The 18,790-nt window shown below is 44.9% G+C and overlaps 1 protein-coding gene across 4 annotated transcripts in view; it reads left to right on the forward strand.

The window, feature by feature from the left end:
* The window catches only part of COL26A1 (collagen type XXVI alpha 1 chain), a 181,747-nt gene extending 162,957 nt beyond the window's left edge, over positions 1-18,790 (forward strand). For all 4 annotated transcript variants that reach the window (XM_027806148.2, XM_027806145.2, XM_014280421.3 and 1 more), the window contains 7 exons: positions 216-308; positions 1,753-1,814; positions 4,217-4,279; positions 8,007-8,051; positions 9,233-9,277; positions 10,242-10,326; positions 13,675-18,790. In XM_027806148.2, the coding sequence (XP_027661949.2) occupies positions 216-308; positions 1,753-1,814; positions 4,217-4,279; positions 8,007-8,051; positions 9,233-9,277; positions 10,242-10,326; positions 13,675-13,847 (566 nt within the window). In that variant the 3' untranslated portion in view covers positions 13,848-18,790. The remainder of the gene's footprint in view (positions 1-215; positions 309-1,752; positions 1,815-4,216; positions 4,280-8,006; positions 8,052-9,232; positions 9,278-10,241; positions 10,327-13,674) is intronic.

Below are 18,790 nucleotides of genomic sequence, written 5' to 3' on the forward strand. Positions count from 1 at the left end.
AAAGGACAACTTCACTGGGGTTATCAGAGGTGACATGAGCAGCTCTGCAGATGTAGGGGACACAGATGGAAGGGCAATTGCTCCAAGAGCCCAAATGACGTGTCCTGAAGCACCGTCTGCCCTTGGCCACCAACAGGCACCAAAGGCTTTTGGAGAGAAGTGCTGCCTGCTGGGACTGGGCAGCTTGACACTAACTGCTGTGCTCCTCAACACAGATGGAGAACCCCAGCTGGCCTCCACCGTCATAGACACCATCATGGCTGGCCTGCCAGGACCACGGGGAGCCCCAGGCCCTGTTGGGCCACCAGGTAATAAACTCGGTTGAGCTGCAAAGCTGTAATGATGGGGAGGATGAGCAAACAAAATTTCTGATGGAGACTGGAGTGGTCTGAGATGCCTGCGGGGAAAGCGAGTGGTCCTCACTGGAAGGGCAGCAGAGCAGTGAGTCCAGGAGTGGCAAGGGTGGCAAGATGTAAACAGGTTTCTTATTTATTGATAGTGGCAGATTGTTTTACCTTTGGCAGGGCACACCTTGAGATGTAAAAGATTAAAGACTGTCTTTAAGGGTGGGTTGTCCAGTGAGTTCCTTTATGAGAGCAGAGTTGTTCTCACCGTTGCTGCAATCCTGTCCTGTCGCTGTTAAGCTCCACCGAGCAGGATCTGGCCAGCTGCTCTGTGATGTGTATGCAGACTCTGGAGATGGTTTGAGCTATTCCAGATTTTCAGCACTATAACTGAAATCAGAATCTGGGATGAAAATTCAGTGTCAGTTCTTTTTCTCTGTGCTGATGGGTGGCTTAAAAGATAGTATTCCTGCAACCATTAGTTTGCAGTTGCAAAACTCCCATTAGTTGCAGAAAAGGCTTTTCCTTTCATTTATCCTTCAACTCCTTGATTCTTTGACTTAGGCATTTGTATGGTGCATTAATGATTGAGGCTGATTCAGCTGTACTTTGTGTATTATGTCCACATTGTTTCATCTCAAGGGTTGTCATAAAACTAAAGCAGAGAGGAGTGTTGCTAAGTTCAGACTAAGCAAATATCCTGTCTCCCATTTGCAGGTATAATTTAACAGCTACTGTTGAGATACAATTATTTTTCCAAAAGGAATGAATCTGTTAAGCGACTGTGTAAAGCAAGTTGACCTGTTTAGGCAGCGTTTAACTGGGCCTGGAAGCCGGCCCTTCTGTGGTAGAGACTTTAAAAGAACCTATTGCCACTGGAGTGAGTAAAGAACAAGAGAGCTTTGCTTTGCCTTGCCACAGTCAGCCTCTCATGCTGGCTGGCTCCAAACCCTCTCTCCTTCTTATTCATCATCAACTTTTTTAAAACACTACAGGGACAGACCGTAGCAGGCGTGTGGGCTTCCCTTGCCACCTACAAGACCGGACTCCATTTCAGAAACTGCAGCTGTAGCTGTTCCATGGATCTAGTTTAAGTTTTCTCAGAAGTTGTAATTTTAAACAATGGAAGGGCAGCATGTAACTGACATCCCTCCTGCCTATTTTCACCTTTTTTTCCTCCCAGACCCCTAACACCTTCCCTAGGGCATAGGGATATATTATATCAGGATGTGGGTATCCAGTGATCCAGTGTGTGATGAAGCACTTCTGCTGCAGTCCTGCAATCCAGGAATGGCTCTTACCCGTTGAGAGCCTATGCAGAACAATGAAAGGAAGTGCATGCATTTGGAATTCAGGGTTCTTCCTTCTAAGTCTCCTTTAAATTGTCTCAAATGATGATTCCCACCAGGGCCACCAGGTGCATCAGGACCCAAAGGACCACCAGGACCTATTGGAGTCCCTGGGTCACAGGTAAGGTGCTTTGGGGCTGAGGGGCAGAGTCCGGGGTTAGGTGTAAAATATCTTCTCATTGCACAAAGAGAAAGAGTCGTTTATAAGTCTTAGACCTGATGTTTTGTTCCCCATGAAATTCCGTGATTTTAATAGCTTTTGTTTTCATTCTGAATTATGTTGAGAGGTTGAAATGGTTGCACTTCCCGGATTTTCCATTAATCATAACAGCACATCTTGCCGTTGCTGTGTCAGAACATTTCACTGTGGCCTGAGTTGATGCAAAGAATCTAACATGGGCTTTACTAACCCAGTGATGGAAAAATACTGTGTTTTATGTCACGTAAAGAGAACAAAAATGCATCAATGGCAATTCACCAATTCACCAAAGTGCATTTGTTAAGCCTACTTTTTCAGAAATAGCTCTTGCTATTCAAGAAAAATATCACAAATTCGCATCAGTTTGATTATTTATTGATACAAAAATTGTGGAGAGGGGAGGTAATAATGGAGTGTGATAAACTCACGCAAAAGAATTTATGGTAGAAGAAGGACAAAGTGCTCACATGGATGGAAAAAGCTGGTTAAATGGAAAGAAGTGAAGTCATGATGAGTAGTGAACTGCCAAGCTACTCAAAATTGTGGTTGGCTGATACAAAGGGACTCCAGTTTTGGGAAGAGTATTACTTAATGTGGAGGTAAACCAGTAACATCAAGTATTTTAAAGGAATCTAACATGACTAAAGAGATAGGAGTGACTGAAGAGCACAGACAGAGAGAAAAACTAAGTAACTAAGCAGAGGGATGTAACCTAGATCCTGATAAGAGGAGGTTTGGAATTGCTAGAAATAGAGAAAGGAGACTTACACTGTGTATTTATTAATCACTTTGAAGAAGCAACAGACAACAGGTTAGTGAAAGTTTGCCAGGGTAGCAGAATCATTTCAATTAGTGAATGCTCTGGAGAATGCTGAGAAACTCCAGACAGATATGAACACAGTGGGAAATTTGGCAGCAAAATGACAGATGCAGTTTAACGTGATTAAATATAAGGTAATTCACAATTTATAAATAGGTTCCGTAGTAGAGTCTGGCTTTTTGACATGCAGCACACGTTATAAATCTTTTATTTTTTGCAACAGATTTGTGGATTTCAGTGTTGAGCATCCCTGTGTAATCACACACTGAAAGTCACTGCTGAGAGCTGTCAAGAGCAAAGGATGCTTGGGGACACTCCAGCTTTGTTCACACTGCACGTTTGTCACGGGGCCAAACCCAGTGTGTGCCCGACCTGGGCAGCCCAGGGTAACCTCCTGCCCGAGGCCTGAGGTCCTGAGCCTTCTGAGAGCCCAGAGGCTACAGGAGGCCAGCCCAGTGTGCGGCTTGGGGTGAGCTGCTGGGGCTGACTGCAGGCCAGGAGCAACACGCTAACGGTGAGCGCTGCTGCCTCCCAGCTCCAACTGGGCGAGTGCTCCTCCTGCAGACCCTCAAAACGCTGACGTCCAGTCTTGCTGGGCCACTGAACCAGGTGTTGAGGCCCCTCGCAGCTCTGCCTAGAAAGCCCGTTTTGTTTCTCTGGATGCTGCGAGGCAGAGGTTCCCGAGGGCTGTTGTGGAGCAGGTTGGCTTAAATCACCAGCGCTCCAGAGCGGAGCAATGCTCTCGTTTCTGCAGTTTCCAAGGCGATGTGCAGGTCACTTGAGGTGGAAAAAAGCATCTTGCATGTGGCGGTGGGGAGCTGACATGCTGAATATAAACAAACAATATTGTTCTCTCCCTGTCTGCTTTATAGCTGCGGCTTTGCTGGGTGGATAAGTTAAGAATTTGGATCGATTTCTGCAGAGCCGTTCAATTAGTAGAAATCTGGAGACTATGCCCTTCTTATCCATTGGTGACTGTTTTATAGATTTATTCAACCCAGGGAGCAAAATTATTAGTAGAGATTGGGCTTAATTTGAAAATTGTTTATTAGGGTGAGTGAATAGCTTCAAAATAATTTCCACTGCACAATCCAATTAATTTTCAGGTATGTATGCTTACTCATGCCACCCACTGAGGCAATTATGAAGAGGGGGAAAGTAATGGGGATTTTTAAGCTAACCATACTACCTGTGTATTAATTTCTTCTTGGTAACTGAGAACAAGAACTATCCTGTCACACTGAACCTGTAAAAACGTTACACCAGTACCCTGCAGTGCCTTAAAAGACCCAAATAGATGGATTTGCAGAAACGATAGGGCTCAGGATATCTGCGAACAGAGCTTCCATTGTTTTTGTGTGAGGGTAAAAAAGAATCCAGCCCAATTGCTTAATGGGTGTATGAGGTTTTCAGGAGCTGAGGATCACTGGGAAATGTATTCATGACACCTACACAAAGGAGGCACAGTAGAAATTAATTTTTTCTTGTTCTGCATCTTTTCTAGGGCTTACCAGGCTCTCCAGGACAACCTGGGCCAAAAGGCTCCAAAGGAGACCGAGGAGAGAGAGTAAGGTTTTACATACACCGAGAGATTCCCAGCAGCATCTGGGGTGATGCCTCAGAAATTATATACAGCATAGGTCTTTCCAGTTCTGTGGGACTGCAGCCACGAGCAATTTTAACTGTAGAGTTTCTAGATCTTCTACACGGACCAAGATGGGGGGTTTACTGTACAGATCATGGGTTGAATTTCTTGCAGAGTCTGGTGTTCCCTAAAGAGACTGAGGTAGCAAATGCTTGGTATGTAAAGGCTTGTGGAGACTGACTTTCTTCCACCAGCCAAAGCTCTTCAGTGTGGAGTATTTTGAGTGGTCTAACAACTCTTCCTTCTGTGGCCATAAGGCGGTGAAAGCTCATCAGACTTTTCCTGAGCCAAAGCCACTCCCCAGGTCAAACTATGTCCTTAATATATTTGGAGTATTGAAATTATGTTTTTACTATGTTCATGTGCTACACCTCAGTCCTAGATGGGTTGTCAAGTGCTAATAACTAAGCATAGAAAAAAGGGCTGTGCGAATGTTATGGCCAAACTGGTGAAGTTTACGAAATGCCAGAGAAAAGCCCAACAAGGATATAAATGTGTCAGATTCCCAGGCAACATTCAAGCACAAGGAAGGGTTTCAAAGTGGCATTTGCACCTTCAGCTGCTTCTGTTCAGCTTACTCTCCAAAAGGTCATGGTCCGTGAAATCTCTGAGAGACAGTAGGAGTGCAAAATCATTGGAGAATGTAGTACGTGGTGGAGGATCATACAGCAAGTAGATCTGCAAAATGTAGAAGTGAGCACAGATGGACAATCACTAAGACCCTGCTGTGAAGCAGAGTCTAAGAAAGGAAGAAGATCAGGAGAAAAATATTGGTTCGTACCTCTAAAATGATGGGTAGCTGCAGCGGTGGCTGCATTGACACCACCTTGTGCTACAGCTGTAGAGAACAAGTTCCCTTTTCTTCCAAGTGCCACTTTTACCATCACATAGATGGAGGTGAACGTGGAGGTCTCCAGCTGTAAATGGGTGCCTGTAGATGATGTGCTGCTACCCTATGGCAGCATCTCGTCTTCTTCATTTCTGCTCACACTCCCAGTCCAAAAGACAGAGGAATGTCTGAAAGAGCTGAGAAAGACAAGTGCAAATTGATTAACCCCAATTTGATGACTTCCCAAATTCATGAGAATTACCAACAACAACTATGTTCCTCTGTCCAGACTGTGTGCAAGGAGAGCAGGTCCCAGTGGCTCGTGTCATTCCCTGCTGAGGCACGTCACCCCAAGGAGCAGTGGCTATCTGAGGATGGAGCATGTATGCTTTTAAACAGCTCTGTTATATTTTAGTATCTTTGCATGTTATTTTGGGGGCTTGGTGCCTGTTCTTACATAAGAAGTCACTTGCAGCTCCCTGAAAGACAGAGATCATTTTCAGAGACTGTCAGTGATTTTTTTAGTAATGGTTTCCTTGTGCAGATCAGCCACTTTGGGCAGGTATCGGCTTCAATAATAGGTTACAGACTGATGTATTTCTGGAACTAGAATTTAACATTCTGATAGAGAGCAAAACCTTAACTGATGAGATTTCAGCACAGGTTACTGACTAAAGCTCATTGCCATTAAATTATAGGTTTCAGTTTAATTAAAAAAAAAAAAAAAAAAAAAAAAAAAGGCATGGCACATGCAAAGTGTCAGGTTTCCATCCAGGAACCTGATAAGAGATCTTTCTCAGTGATTCATTTAACATTTTGCTTTAGCTTGGGATTGACCATATTGCTGAGACTACACTTACTTTGGAACAAAAGCTTTGTTGCGCTGTGTCCGTTCAGTACCGACAAACCCTTTAGACTTTGATTTTGTTCCCTCCTTGTTAGATATTCAGAATTGCAACTCTCCTAGGTTTGGGCCAAATGAGATTTTCAAATATAAAAATGTCTTGCTAAATAGAAAAGATAAATTGTATTATTTCTTGTCCTTTCTCTGTTAGTGTAGGAAGCGAAGCAAATAGCTTTTTCTGGCAGAATTTCTGTAGGATGTCTGTGTGCTTTTTGTCTTTTCTAAGTGTGGATTGGAATGCTGGTTTTGACAACTACATGCTGCAGTTTTGGGTTTGGTGGATACAAATCAGGGCTAGCTTTGCACAGAGTGGAGGAGCTGTGCAGCTGCAAAGAAAAGCAGAGGAGGGTTTACAGTCTCTATTGAGATTTGTGAAACTGTTGTTACACATTCTTCCTGCTTAATCTTGGAGAGAACACATGTAGAAGAGACCTGAAGCAGTCTGAGCGCATCCCCTGGATGGCACGTCTATATGTGTGCTGCTCACCATCGGCCTCTTTTTGTATTATTCTTAAACCGTGCCAGTGAGGGATACAGCACATCATCTCCAGGCAGTCTTCAGAGGTACAAGAGATATTTCTAACATCCAGCCTAAATATCCTTTGATCCCCTTTAAGCTGATAACATCCTTTCTGTTTCTCCTGGACACAGAGAACAGTCTGTTTATGTATTTTGAGTGCGTTGTTATGTCTCCTTTCTGTGGTTTGCCTCTTGCCTGGGCTTTCACAGCCCTTATTCCCTCCAGTGCAGAATCCAAGTTCATCCCTTTGAAGATGCTTGGAGCACCCACCAAACTGGGCCTTCCTCCCAGCGCTCTTCGTGTCGGCACGGGCCTTTGTCTGGTGCTGGCTGGCTGCACATGGAGCACCCTGTGCTCATGTTTTGTAGTTGCCAAGGGCCATTGCTTTTATACACAGCAGCAATTTGATGGACACACAAACAAAGCAGCTCTCCCTTTCTGGCAAATACTACAAAAAGCTGCCACCAGCTAGGTGGGTTTTTTTTGGGGGGAAAAAAAGGATGGGTTTGTTTCTGTGTAGGTCCAGGGGAGAAGAGCCAGGATAAGTATGTAGCTGTTTCATCAATGGATTTCTAAAGATGCTTTTAAATTTTGCCTTCTCTTCCCAAGCTTCTGCTTTCTCATTAAATGATCTACAGCTGTTCTCCTGGTCAGGGATTCTGCCCTGCTGCAGGGTGGGAAACCAATGCTGCAGAGGAAAAGAGGGAAAAAAGATGATAAGTTCAATGCCATTTCATTCTGCCCCAAACCAACATGTACCATTTCAAAATGTTTCTGTTTAAAAATGAGAAGTTAAAAAAAAAAAAAAAAGAACAAAAAAGCCCCCCCACTGAGAACAATGTGAAAATTAACACAGCAGGAAAAAGAAACAAACCAACCAAAATATTGTACATGTGTTTTGATCAGTAGCTGTTGGGGTTGATGCAGGGATGTGTGTGTGGAGCAGGAGACAGATTAAATCACTGCTCTGTGGGAGTCCTGGGCTCTGCTTGCTGTCTGGGGCAGCATCAGCCCATCAGTTTTACTAGAGAGAAGAATGCAGTATCTTTGCAAGAAGGAAATCTCCAGCCAAATTCCTTCCTGGTATAATGTAACTGACTGCTGTAAAGTTCAAAAAATTGTTAATCGTCTTACTGAGTGGGTACTGAGCTGAGCAGCTCTGTATCAAACCAAACTTCTCCAAAGTGTGATGGGATTTGGAGCTGATACTTGACAGAAAACCGTGACCCCCTTTTGCTGTCTCTAAGTGATAATGTCAAGGGAGAGGAATTTTTTTCATATTATTCCAAGTGTAAGGTTTTTCATTAAGCCATCTTAATTCCACTAGTAAAAATTACACTATGTTCTTGTCAAATGGAAAAATATCTCCTAATGACACTTACTTTATTTCCAACAGGGGCAAGCAGGTCTGACTGGAGAGAGGGGCATTAAGGGATTTCCTGTAAGTGATGTACTTGCGGGTGTGTGCAAGACTTAGATGGATTTGGTGCTGGTCTGGCACCATAAATACCACCTGGCAGATCCCCTCTAGCCAAACCTTGGCAGGCAGAAGCCCCCTCTGGGCCCCGCGAGTTTCTGGCACTGCCGGAGCCCAAAGGTGGGCACTGTGAAACAATTCCAAGTACATCAGCTGCCCTCAGCTCCCTCCTGCACCTCGCTCTGTCAAGCTGAGCTGGAAACCCTCTAAGGAGATTAAGAGATGTCTCCAAGTGATTTCCTGGCAATACCTGAACAAATGCACACAGGAGATGGCACACGTGGCTAGGGTGCACACAAACCGGTGGAGATGAGGGTTGGCTGAAAGTCAGCTAGTGGAGCAAGCTCTGGGTTTTTGGCTGGCAACATCCAGAGAGGTCCCAGGTCCTCTAGGATGTTTCTCTTCTCTCTTCCTTAATTCCACCTCTTCATTTTGTACAATTCGCACAACCTTTTCTTCACTCCTTCCTCCCATGCCCACCCCCGCTTTACAAGTATCTCAGGGATGTCCAACAAGTTTGTGGAGCCCAGGCATTTCCACTCTGTTTAATCATCGGTTTGTTAGCCTTGGTTTACGTTTAACTTGTAGTTTAATCTTTCCATGTCATCTGTTCTTTGGGAAATGCATGAGCTTCTCGGTTAGGGGGGGGACATCAGACCAGTATTCACAGCACATAGGGATCTTTGTTCAAGAAAAGCTTAATGAGCACCTTCAGAGGCAGAAAGTGATGTGACAAATTAATGAAAGCAGAATGCAGGATTTTATGTTCTAAACTGAAGATGAACACATGCGTGTTTGGTGGAGGGGAGCAGTAGTTTTGTCTCGGTGTTTTAGCCTGAAGCGTTGCTCACCAAGAGCTTCATGAGAAGTCCTGCTGTGGGCCCAGGCCATGGCAGCCAGCCCCTCCTGCAGCTTGGCCACAGCTGGTCAGAAACGTGTCAGCAATGGTGGTGCCCTCCTGGGAAGCTGACAGGAGGTAGGACAGAGCGCTCTGGCCCTTGGCGTGGTGTGCCAGAGTCAGTCTGGTTTCTGCTGGTGAAACACTTCTGCCTTTAAGTTGATCCTTTGGAGGGAAGGGATGCCGGTGATCCTGGCCAGTGTCCTCAGTCACATAAAAACAAATTTCTGTTTCTTGTTTGTTTTAGGGTGAACCAGGCAAGAAGGGTGAGGAAGGTGACAAAGGCGCTGATGTAAGCTTGTATTTCTACTGGGGGTTTGCTCTGCCTTTTTACTGTCCTTCAACCATATTCCCTTTGGCAGGCCGGGTTGGGGGGGCAAGGGTCGTGTCCACAGCTGAAAGTGCAGAGCAAGCGATGATGTGAACCTTGGGTTTGAACTTGATACATGCTAGAACTGCTGGTCTTTAAGGTTTCCTTGGCCACGTTGTCAGCTGCCCTTCTCACCATGCTCTGAACACCTCCTAGGTCCCCTGTGGTTGTTCTGCTACACAGAGCTGCCACAAGGTCGGGAACTACTCCCCCCCTGTCCCTCCCACAGGCTCAGGGACAGACCCCCAGGAGAGATCAAATGGCCTGTGCAGGGTTGGCATTCTCAGCCTCTGCTCTCCTGCCCCAAAATCCTTCACAACATCTACCTGTCCCTCCAAGCCCATCTCGAAGGCATTGGGGGGAAGAAACTACAGCCTGAGTGTACATGAAGGTATGTGGACAGGCTTCAGGCAGCATGTGGCCCAGCTGGGAGCTCTTGGAGAGGCACTGTGAAGTCCATCGGGATGGGCTTGCACACCACAGTTCCAGTTTATGAGGCAGCAAGAAGATGGTGCTAGCCACCTGTCCCCGTTCCCCGGTGTAACAGCGAAGAGAATGCCCAGGTAACTCACCGGTGTTCAAAGTAAATGTCAGACAAGAGCAAAACCTGTTTTCCAGGTAGTTCAGCATATGTTAACATAAGTTGCACCGTAGGAAGGTTTGGCAGGAATATGCACCCTGGGTTTGGCCCACTGCAGAAGTAGGAACCAAACCGAAAGGCACGTGTTTGCATCAGAGGCTCGGCTGACACGGGGCAGGTTGTCTCCTTTTTTACATCGTATTTAAGTGTCCACGTTGCATAGTTTGGTGTTACGGAGGCAACGCTATGAACGAGAAGGCTATCCTGCAACACATTCCAATGTTAGTTTTCTTTTCCTTCTTGCAGGGGGAAGGTGTTCAACAGCTTCGAGAAGCTCTGAAGATTTTAGCCGAGAGGGTATTAATTCTTGAGCACATGATAGGAATTCATGGTAAGCGTTGCTAAGGTTTTCTTTTCTAGACAACTGCGGGCTCCATTCAGGCAGCTGCTTGATGGTTAAACATCCTCCCAGTCTCCTCAGCTCTCTGTCTAGTACTGTTTAAGCTGGGTTTCAAAACTAGGTACCCAACGTGACTTAAGTATGCTTAGAACTGCTGAGGACCTAGCGCTTCTACCACGTACAAGTTACTCTGACTTTACAATAGCAGGTGAAATGACCCCCACAGTAATTTTTATTACAATTAAGAGAGCCAAGTCACGAGCAGCAGCTCAAGCCATGTGGCACAGATCATCTACCAGCTTCCCAGGGAGCTGCTTGTTCAAGTCTTTAGGCCAGATCATTTAATCCTGTTAATAATGTCTCCCAAGTGATTTTAACACCACTGAGGCCCTTGCCTTGTGTAGCGCTGTGTTTTACAGAGAAAGGCCAAACAGTGCTACCACGTTATCCTGAAAATCAGCGATCACTGAACCTCTCATGGTTATAACTTACATAAAACCTATTTTCACCCTCAGATTTAAAGACGGTCTCAGTCTCACAGGTTCTTCGTTCAGGCAGATTTTGTTTTCTGTCGAGGCTATTTGCTCTCCCATCACTGGTACAGTGTGTGGCATCACCCCTGACGAGAGTTTTCCTCCCTTGCCCAGGGTGTGAGTTTGTGCAGCTGTCGCAGGTCAGGCTTCTCCCTTCGGGGTACCTGAGGATCAATTCTCGCATAGCTGCCAAAAATTGCTGGGCTAATTTCTCCCCTTTCAGAAACACAGTAGAGGCAAAAGGTAGTTTGGCTTTACTATCCCCACCTGCGAGAAACGAGCCTGCTCCTTGGCACTGACCCAGGCCCGTGGCGCCTCTTCCCTGTACTCTCCTGGACACGTGGAACCTCATTGCTGGCCTTGCTTAGAAAGGACGCTGCTCACACCTTCCTTCAGATTGATACCCACTTGTATCGTGGAGTAGCCTTTGGATATTGATTTAGCCTCTGAAAATGCTAAATAGCTAAAATGTCCAGCAGGTCCTAAGCGAGTCGCTTTAAGTCAGTTGCAGTAAGGCAGCACGCTTCGGGAACGCACAGTCCCTCCTGGAGCCAGCCCAGGGCTAAAATGAAAACGTTGTTGGGCACTTCGAAGCCGGAACAGCGTCAGTGCGTGGTGCTGTGTCGTATGGCTGGGCTGGCTTAGGTGTCTGCACTGCTCTTCACTGTTCAATGACCATCTGTCCTTTAGGGGCCCAAAGCACTATTTATTTCCAAAAGCAAGAGGCAACAACGGCTTAAGCTGTTCGGGAAATCATGAATCACAAACCCATGATTTAACCACAGTCACCCTGACCTTACCTCTACATTAATCCTAGCTTGCTTCATATTTTCATTGGATTTTATACACCAAGGGCAGGAAAAGATGTTATTCTGCTGCTTTGCTTTGAGATGGTGGAGGTACCAGCAAGCTGCCCACTACGTCACCTAGGCAGCAATCCGTGCATAAGAGGGGAAGGGGAACCCAGCCCGTAAGCACAGTGCAGTGTATTTACAGGACCCAGCGCCTGGCCCTCCATTATCTTTTACTTTGTACCTTCATTTAGACTGCTATAAAGCAAAAAGCTCATCAGGAAGCTTGGACTGGGGGATCCACGCAACTTTGCCCCTGCAGAACTGTCTATTTTACCTATTTTTTATATTGTCTGTTTGGCAATACGGCGGCAACAAGGCATGCGCTGCTGTTAATTTGAAACAGTCGTTTCAGCAAACCATTTTTACTGACATAAATGTATTCTCTGTTATTGCTTGGGATGGAAACGATTTATTTATACCCACATATACTTCTACACCAGTGTAACTGCATCAGCAAAAATGGATGATTTTTAGTTGTATCGTTAAGGCCATATTTAAACACCTATATTGCATGACTTCTTTAAATAGTTCCTTTTTACCCAATAACTATAGATAATTATATTTTTACTGCCCGTTTTTGAGATAGTTCCATTCTGTAACTTAAGACATATTTTAGGCCCTACAAAATACTGTTTAGAACTTGGAAAGTAAGGCATTTTTTCCTTGTGCAATTATGTTCATCCCTGTATGTGTATATGGTTAAAAAAAAAACAACAAAAAAACCAACAACAAACAGAAAAAGACATAAAATAACCAAACAGAACTTCCTTGAGCGCAGACCTCCCTGCACGGAAAGGCACCACACAGGTTTAGATCAGCCATCCCCAACTCTCTGGTCCTGTTCCCGCCGTAGGTGTAAAGGATTTGACCACAGGTTCCTGGGCAGCCCAGCTCAGCCCAGCTTTAAAGACCCACGCAGAAATGCCAATCGCATGCTCTCATTTTCCCAAGAAACTCCACAACCAGCATGGTTTCCAAAACCACAGCCACCCAAGCAACAAGGCAAAACACACCAGCAAACAAATCTCTTCTCTGCAGTGGGAGGCCACTTTGAGATTATCTGGCCGAGCAAGCTGCAGAGCGCAGCCCAGCAGGACACACGAAAGCCCAAATTGTTTGGCAGTGTTTACTTCCAGCAAACACGGCCCAAATCCTCCAGCAGCCAAACGCTCACTTGAAACAGAACTGCTGCCTTGTGGGATCAAACCAAGGCTTGTGAGGTTGGGCTCTTGGCAGGGAAACAAGCAGATGTCCATCTCTGAAGGCAGAAGGAAGAAGAAACTGGGCCATTCGAAATGATGAGGCAGCACTGAGTTATCTGCATCTGTTGCTGACTGCCGGGAAGACAGAGTGGCTGCAGTCAGACGTGTGTTTAGCTTCGGAGGGCAGGAGGCGCCTGTCACCGTGAGGCAAGCTGGGAGAACGGGCAGCTAATATTTATTCCCAGCTTTATCGCTGATTTGGCTGTAGCCTAGGGTGGATCAATCCTTTTGTTCAATCTTTTCAGAGCCTCAAAATGTCCTTCTTCACAAGGGGTGAAATGGTGCTTAAACCCCCAGGAGCATCACTTCCCAGCGACCGCCTGGCCCCGTCCTTCAATAACAGGAGTCTGTGGGCGATGATGAGTAGCAGCTGTAGCCCAACCAAAATTATAATCCGTAGAAGAACAGTGCTTTATAAATGGAATTACAAATGAGAACAGGACCTGCTGGGTCACATGCGGTAAGAGTACTTACACCCCAAAGAGCTTAGACAGAGCAGAGGGAAAAGGCCTAGAATAGGAGCAGTGTGATGGCAGCACACATGTAGCTCCGCAATTGCTTGCCGGATGCAAAGACAACAGGAGGGACGACGCATCTTCCAGAAGAGGTAGCATTCAGAAGGGCCCATTGATTTTTTTCCTTAGCCTCCTCTTTTAAATAGCGCTCTCCCGTGACTTTCTCTCCTTACAGACTCTTTGTCTTCCATTGAGCCAGGCTCTGGACAAGACGTGATCCCGGGCTCCCCTCTGCGAAGCAGCATCAAGATCAAACGAGGAGGACCCCCGCAGCCGCAGGCCTACCAGATCCTCTCTTCACTGCTGGATGACAGTGAAGCCAAAAGGAGAAGCAACCGGATGAAGTAGGAGCATCTCTGTGTTTTCTGTGCCTGTTCACCAGTTAAAGATACAGTATCCCAGTGCTTAATTGCAGAGTGCAAATGAAGTGGGTAGGAGGCTGCAGTGTTGGCCACGGGGTTTCCTCACCTGGCCAATCCTAAGCCCTTATTGCAGGGAATGTCTTACCCATAGCTCAGAGAGGGCCTTCAGAACCTTTTTCTTAATTTTGTTGTTTTGCCTTTGGAATCCCAGATGGAGGGTATCCTCAGAAGCTGTCTACAGAAATGACGCCTCCTGACTGTGTCTCAAGAGTTTAATCCTCCCCTTATTTCGTCACTGCCCCTGAAAGTTACTCAGTTAAAGCACTGCTTAATTGGCCAAGACAATCAATCCCATCTAGACCCAAAGCCGAGCCTTAGCCTCATCCATTGCCAAAGCTGGTGGCATCTGCTTTTATTTCATGGGGTGTGTCATGCTGACTTCCAGGTGAAGATACCACTTCCCTAGGCCATTAAAGCATGACCTGCAAGGATTTCTTTGAAGCAAAGAACAAATTGGAAAATTCAAAGAACATTTTAGACTGTTACTCTGAAAATCCAGGTTACTCTTTGTCCTTTAGCATCAAAATCTTGGCTTTTCATGTTGCTAAATGCGTGTGAGTGGCACTATTTCTATTTGTGGTTGGCGAAGCAAGGATTTCTGATCCAAATGTTTGTGGCAACACTGACTTTCTATCTTCAGCGAGATTAGACTCTTTCTGTGAAAATACAGAGCAGTTTGTATAAGATATGATGGAATTGTGCAAGAATTTTCCCATATTGTGTTCAGCTTGTGCACGCATCCAGAGATAATTTAAGCAATAGCTAAGTATTCACAGAAAAGGATAGTTTGCAATAGTTTCTTAATCCTACATCAATAAGGAAAATGTTTTCACACTGTTTCATTTTTATCTTGTGAGTAAATCCTTGCCATTTGAATCTGGAGCCAGTGTAGTAGCAAAGCACAGCCTAAGGAATTAAGAGTCTTGTCAAGAGCTTATCTTGCACTGGGAGTGAAATAAAAAGTCATTTTACTTTTTGCAATAACTTGTTATTTTGGGGAAGGTCCCAGCTTCCAGGCTGAGGAAGCTGAACCTGCCCTTCAGTGGCAAATGAGTTGCTACACCTGCTGTGCAAACCAAATCGGACAGGTTGCTATCATTCATGTAGACAGTGATTTTTCTTAGAAAGGGTGAGACTAATCAACTGAACCAACGGTACTATTTTTAAATATTTTTTTTAACCCCGCCTCCTGTTTTGACAGTTTTCAAATTCAGACCAGGATGAAAGTAAGCAAATTGAGTTTGTGTTGGTCATTTTATGGCGTAAGTCAGGTATATTGGTCACATTCTGTCTGGTTCCTGGTGCAAGATACAGCTATTTGAAAAAGGTAGACTGTACTGCTACAATCGTTCTGTCAGAAGCTGTTGCAAAGACCAGCAACTGTATGGTCCATGTTTTTAGCTATGTTTGTCACCCAACGTGATCTTCCCAAGGCAAAACAAGAAGCATGTATACACTGGGAAATGGGGCTTAAAATGAAGGAGCTCTGCCAGCCCAACATTAGCTACACATCAGATTACCTTTCCATATACATCGTGAACATGGTAGATCTACAGAGACATCAGAACATCCAAATCTTTCCCCTGAAGAGCACTGTATTTTCAGAAATGAACAGGTTACAGGCTACTTCGGGATGACTGGATTCACTCTGTGTCTTCATTTGGCCCTGTCCTTCAGAAATCCAACCGTCCCTCCCAAAACAGTGAAATGGGTGAGCTGAGGCCAAGCCAGCACCAGAAACTTGTCCTCGTACAGAAGCTCTTTACTGCTGTACAGCTAAATAATAAACAGCCTCAGTTTAAGCTGGCTTGAAGGCTGCAGTAAATGAATTAATTGCCCTGCTTTTGAATCCCGGCGTGATTGGCTGATGCCAGCGGTGGAGCTCATTCAGCAGTCAGCCCACGTAGGTCAGGTTGTGCTTCTGTACACTCAAGTTTTCCTTTGGACAGTTCAAAGAAGCAAGCCCAAAGCATTACGAAAGTGTGGGGAGTTGAAGGCAAGGTATAATCAGGTGCTGTCTTTCCCCAAGACTGCAGTTTTGCCGAGAGCTGATGCTCCAGGCTCCAGCATTCCTTTTGCCTGCCTGTACCCTGAATTACAGCTGGAGTGTGATATAGTCAGAAAACAAAAAACCAAGCAGGACTGCTGAAGTCAAGCAGGTTACTGGCCTCAAGTAGTCATCCTGTATTCATAATCCTTTCGGGAGAATGAAAGAGTCTCCTTGAATGCATCTCAGTTTCAAACCCAACACTAACTCTAAATCCAGTGCTAACTCTAATGACAGTATATATATATAAATGATGCCGAATTAAATCAGGGTCTTAACGAAGGCTGGCAGCCAGCGCTCAGCCTAAAACTGGTCACAGACACAAACAGCTCAATTTTCCAACATACGGCGTGTGACTGCAGCGCTGTAGAGCAGCCCGTGCCCCTCTGTTTGCTGCGAGGGCCACAGCTCTGTTGGTGGACAGCTAAGCATGGTGCAGCCTTGGAACAATCTTTCCATTTAAGAACTAAAAGTGCAAAGAACAAAAAAGATGTTTCCCCATTTACAGGCTGATTACCATGTAGGAATTGAGAAGGTACTTGATTACCTCTTTGATGAATTGGGACCATCTTGGTCTTGATCACATGGCCATTACACGGCTGGTACCTTCCTGGAGATATCCCCTCGCGCTACCAGCGGGAAACTCAGGTCCTGGCGTGAGGAGAAATCCCAGTTTGGTGTAACCGCGTACGCTGGGCAGGCTGGTGCTAGCTATAGTCGCTTGCCACATGAAGAAAGTGTCCTCATGGCAGCTTCGGGGACTAAACTAAACCAAAGCAGTCGTTAAAAAGGGAAACGGCAAAATTCAGTTTCACTGGTCCTGTAGCTACCGGCTGAATCTGGGGAAGAGGGAGCACGACGAGGCCATTTTCACTTCCCTGACGTTTTGGAGCCCTCACACTGAAAGATAAATTTTTCTTCCTCCAAGTTTGCCTTCCTGAATTCAAAGCTATTGCATTAGCTTGATGAGTACTTTCTTCAAGTCATTCCCATTGACTAGCATTTTGGATTTGAAATTATTTAAATCAAATTACTGGCAAGATGAAAGGAAATTTAATGGGAGTTGTTTGCAACGAATCCTGCCAAGTCAGTTGTCAAAAGACTGGTTAGATTTGGGTTGCAACCATCTTAATTATTGGCTTTTCCAGATTTCTGTGAGCTATGTAATTTTTTTCTCCCCACACTTCTTGCTTTATTTAGCTACATCTCTCTCTTATGCGGTACTGTATCTTTAATTTGGGTGACAGCGGGATCATACCAAATGGACTTTCTCTCAGCTGGGGTTTCATTCCTCTCGACTTACACAAGGGTTGGACCACACTGCTGTGCAGTCCCAGTTTCATTGTGTTTTAAAAGGTGAACACAGCCTCACACGCTGACATTAATGATACTCATGACTAAGAAAACCACTCCAACCACATTTTCCATCTTAGGCAGGATACTAAGGTTCATTTTAGCCAGGGCATATAATGCATCTTGCCGTGTCTAGGTAACTTAGAGAGTGGATTTATTTTGAATGCGTGCTCATTTAGAAATATATTTTAATTGAAATGTTTAGTGCTTTATCTTACATGCATACTGTGCAATACCATAGTGTGTTCTTTTCCTTTTTTTTTTTTTCCTAAGACTTTTTTGAAATTCTTAATGTTTCTTTGAGCTCCAGTGTGTTTTTGACTTGGATCAGTTCTGGTGGTAGTAACGCATTTTCCTCACCTGGAGCTAACCAGAAGCAGCGCATTGCACAACTAAAAGTCTTTGCAATTTGTGCACCCTCGTGCTCACCAGCAATCTGGTACTTTCGGGAGGCAGAGAATGCTTCTCTCCCGAGTACCTTATTTGCACTTACTGTAAAGAATTGATAGCAACCCAGGGAAAACATGAATGAACCAGAGAGAAGAGCCCTCACCTGCTCCCACCAAACTCCACAGCAATTTTGCCATCAACTCTCAAAGGAACAGGCCATAAAGATGAGCTCCAGCTCTCAGCTAGCCCGGACTGGGGCTGCTGTCAGTGGGGCAGAGCATCTGGCTCACAAGCGGCTTTCTGGGAGTTTGGCTCTGGGACTGGGGTTCGCTCCCAGTCCCTGCAATGAACTATTTTAACGTAGGAACCTGACCACTGTGACAAAGGCTTCTAAAAGACAATCAGCTTCTGGAATTACTTCTCGATACAATTTATTGGAAAGCCATTCTCCTCCACGTTTACAGCTTCTGTCTTAATCGAGATTACATTCCATTCCGGTGTTCGGTGATATAGGGGGTTAAACTACTCGCAGTTTCTGTGATTGCAGTGAAATCAAGCAATTCAAAGGTGCTATAATTGTTCACAAAGCACATTCCCATCCATGGAAGGAAATGTTAACGTTTTCACTAGTTATTTTACGCAGTATTTTTTTATTTATATCAGTGTGTTTCGTATGTGTGCAAATGGTCCCAGCTTCTCTCACTGTAATAAGCTTTACAACCATTTGGTCTTTTATAGGGCAGCCATACGCAGTATCTTGCAATCCTGTAATTTCTTAATTTAGAGCAAGAATAAATCTCATCTGACATGATGAACTCATTTATGGCAGGCTCTAATGTTTGTGGTAAACACAACCTGTTTGTTCCACCTCTTGCATGGTTACTTACCTGTTTTCATATTGCTATGTTATTGTTCAAAATATCTATTTCTCTTTATTTGCTATGGGTTTTGTTACTGTATATGGAATGTTTTGTATTCAGCATTTTCTTACAGAGCAGAGTGGGAACAGTATTCAAGAACCCACAAATACCAAAGACCTTTCATGTAATGCACTGAGAAATAAACATACTGTAAATGAA

The sequence above is a fragment of the Falco cherrug genome, chromosome 1, assembly GCF_023634085.1.
Source record: "Falco cherrug isolate bFalChe1 chromosome 1, bFalChe1.pri, whole genome shotgun sequence".
NCBI lineage: Eukaryota > Metazoa > Chordata > Aves > Falconiformes > Falconidae > Falco > Falco cherrug.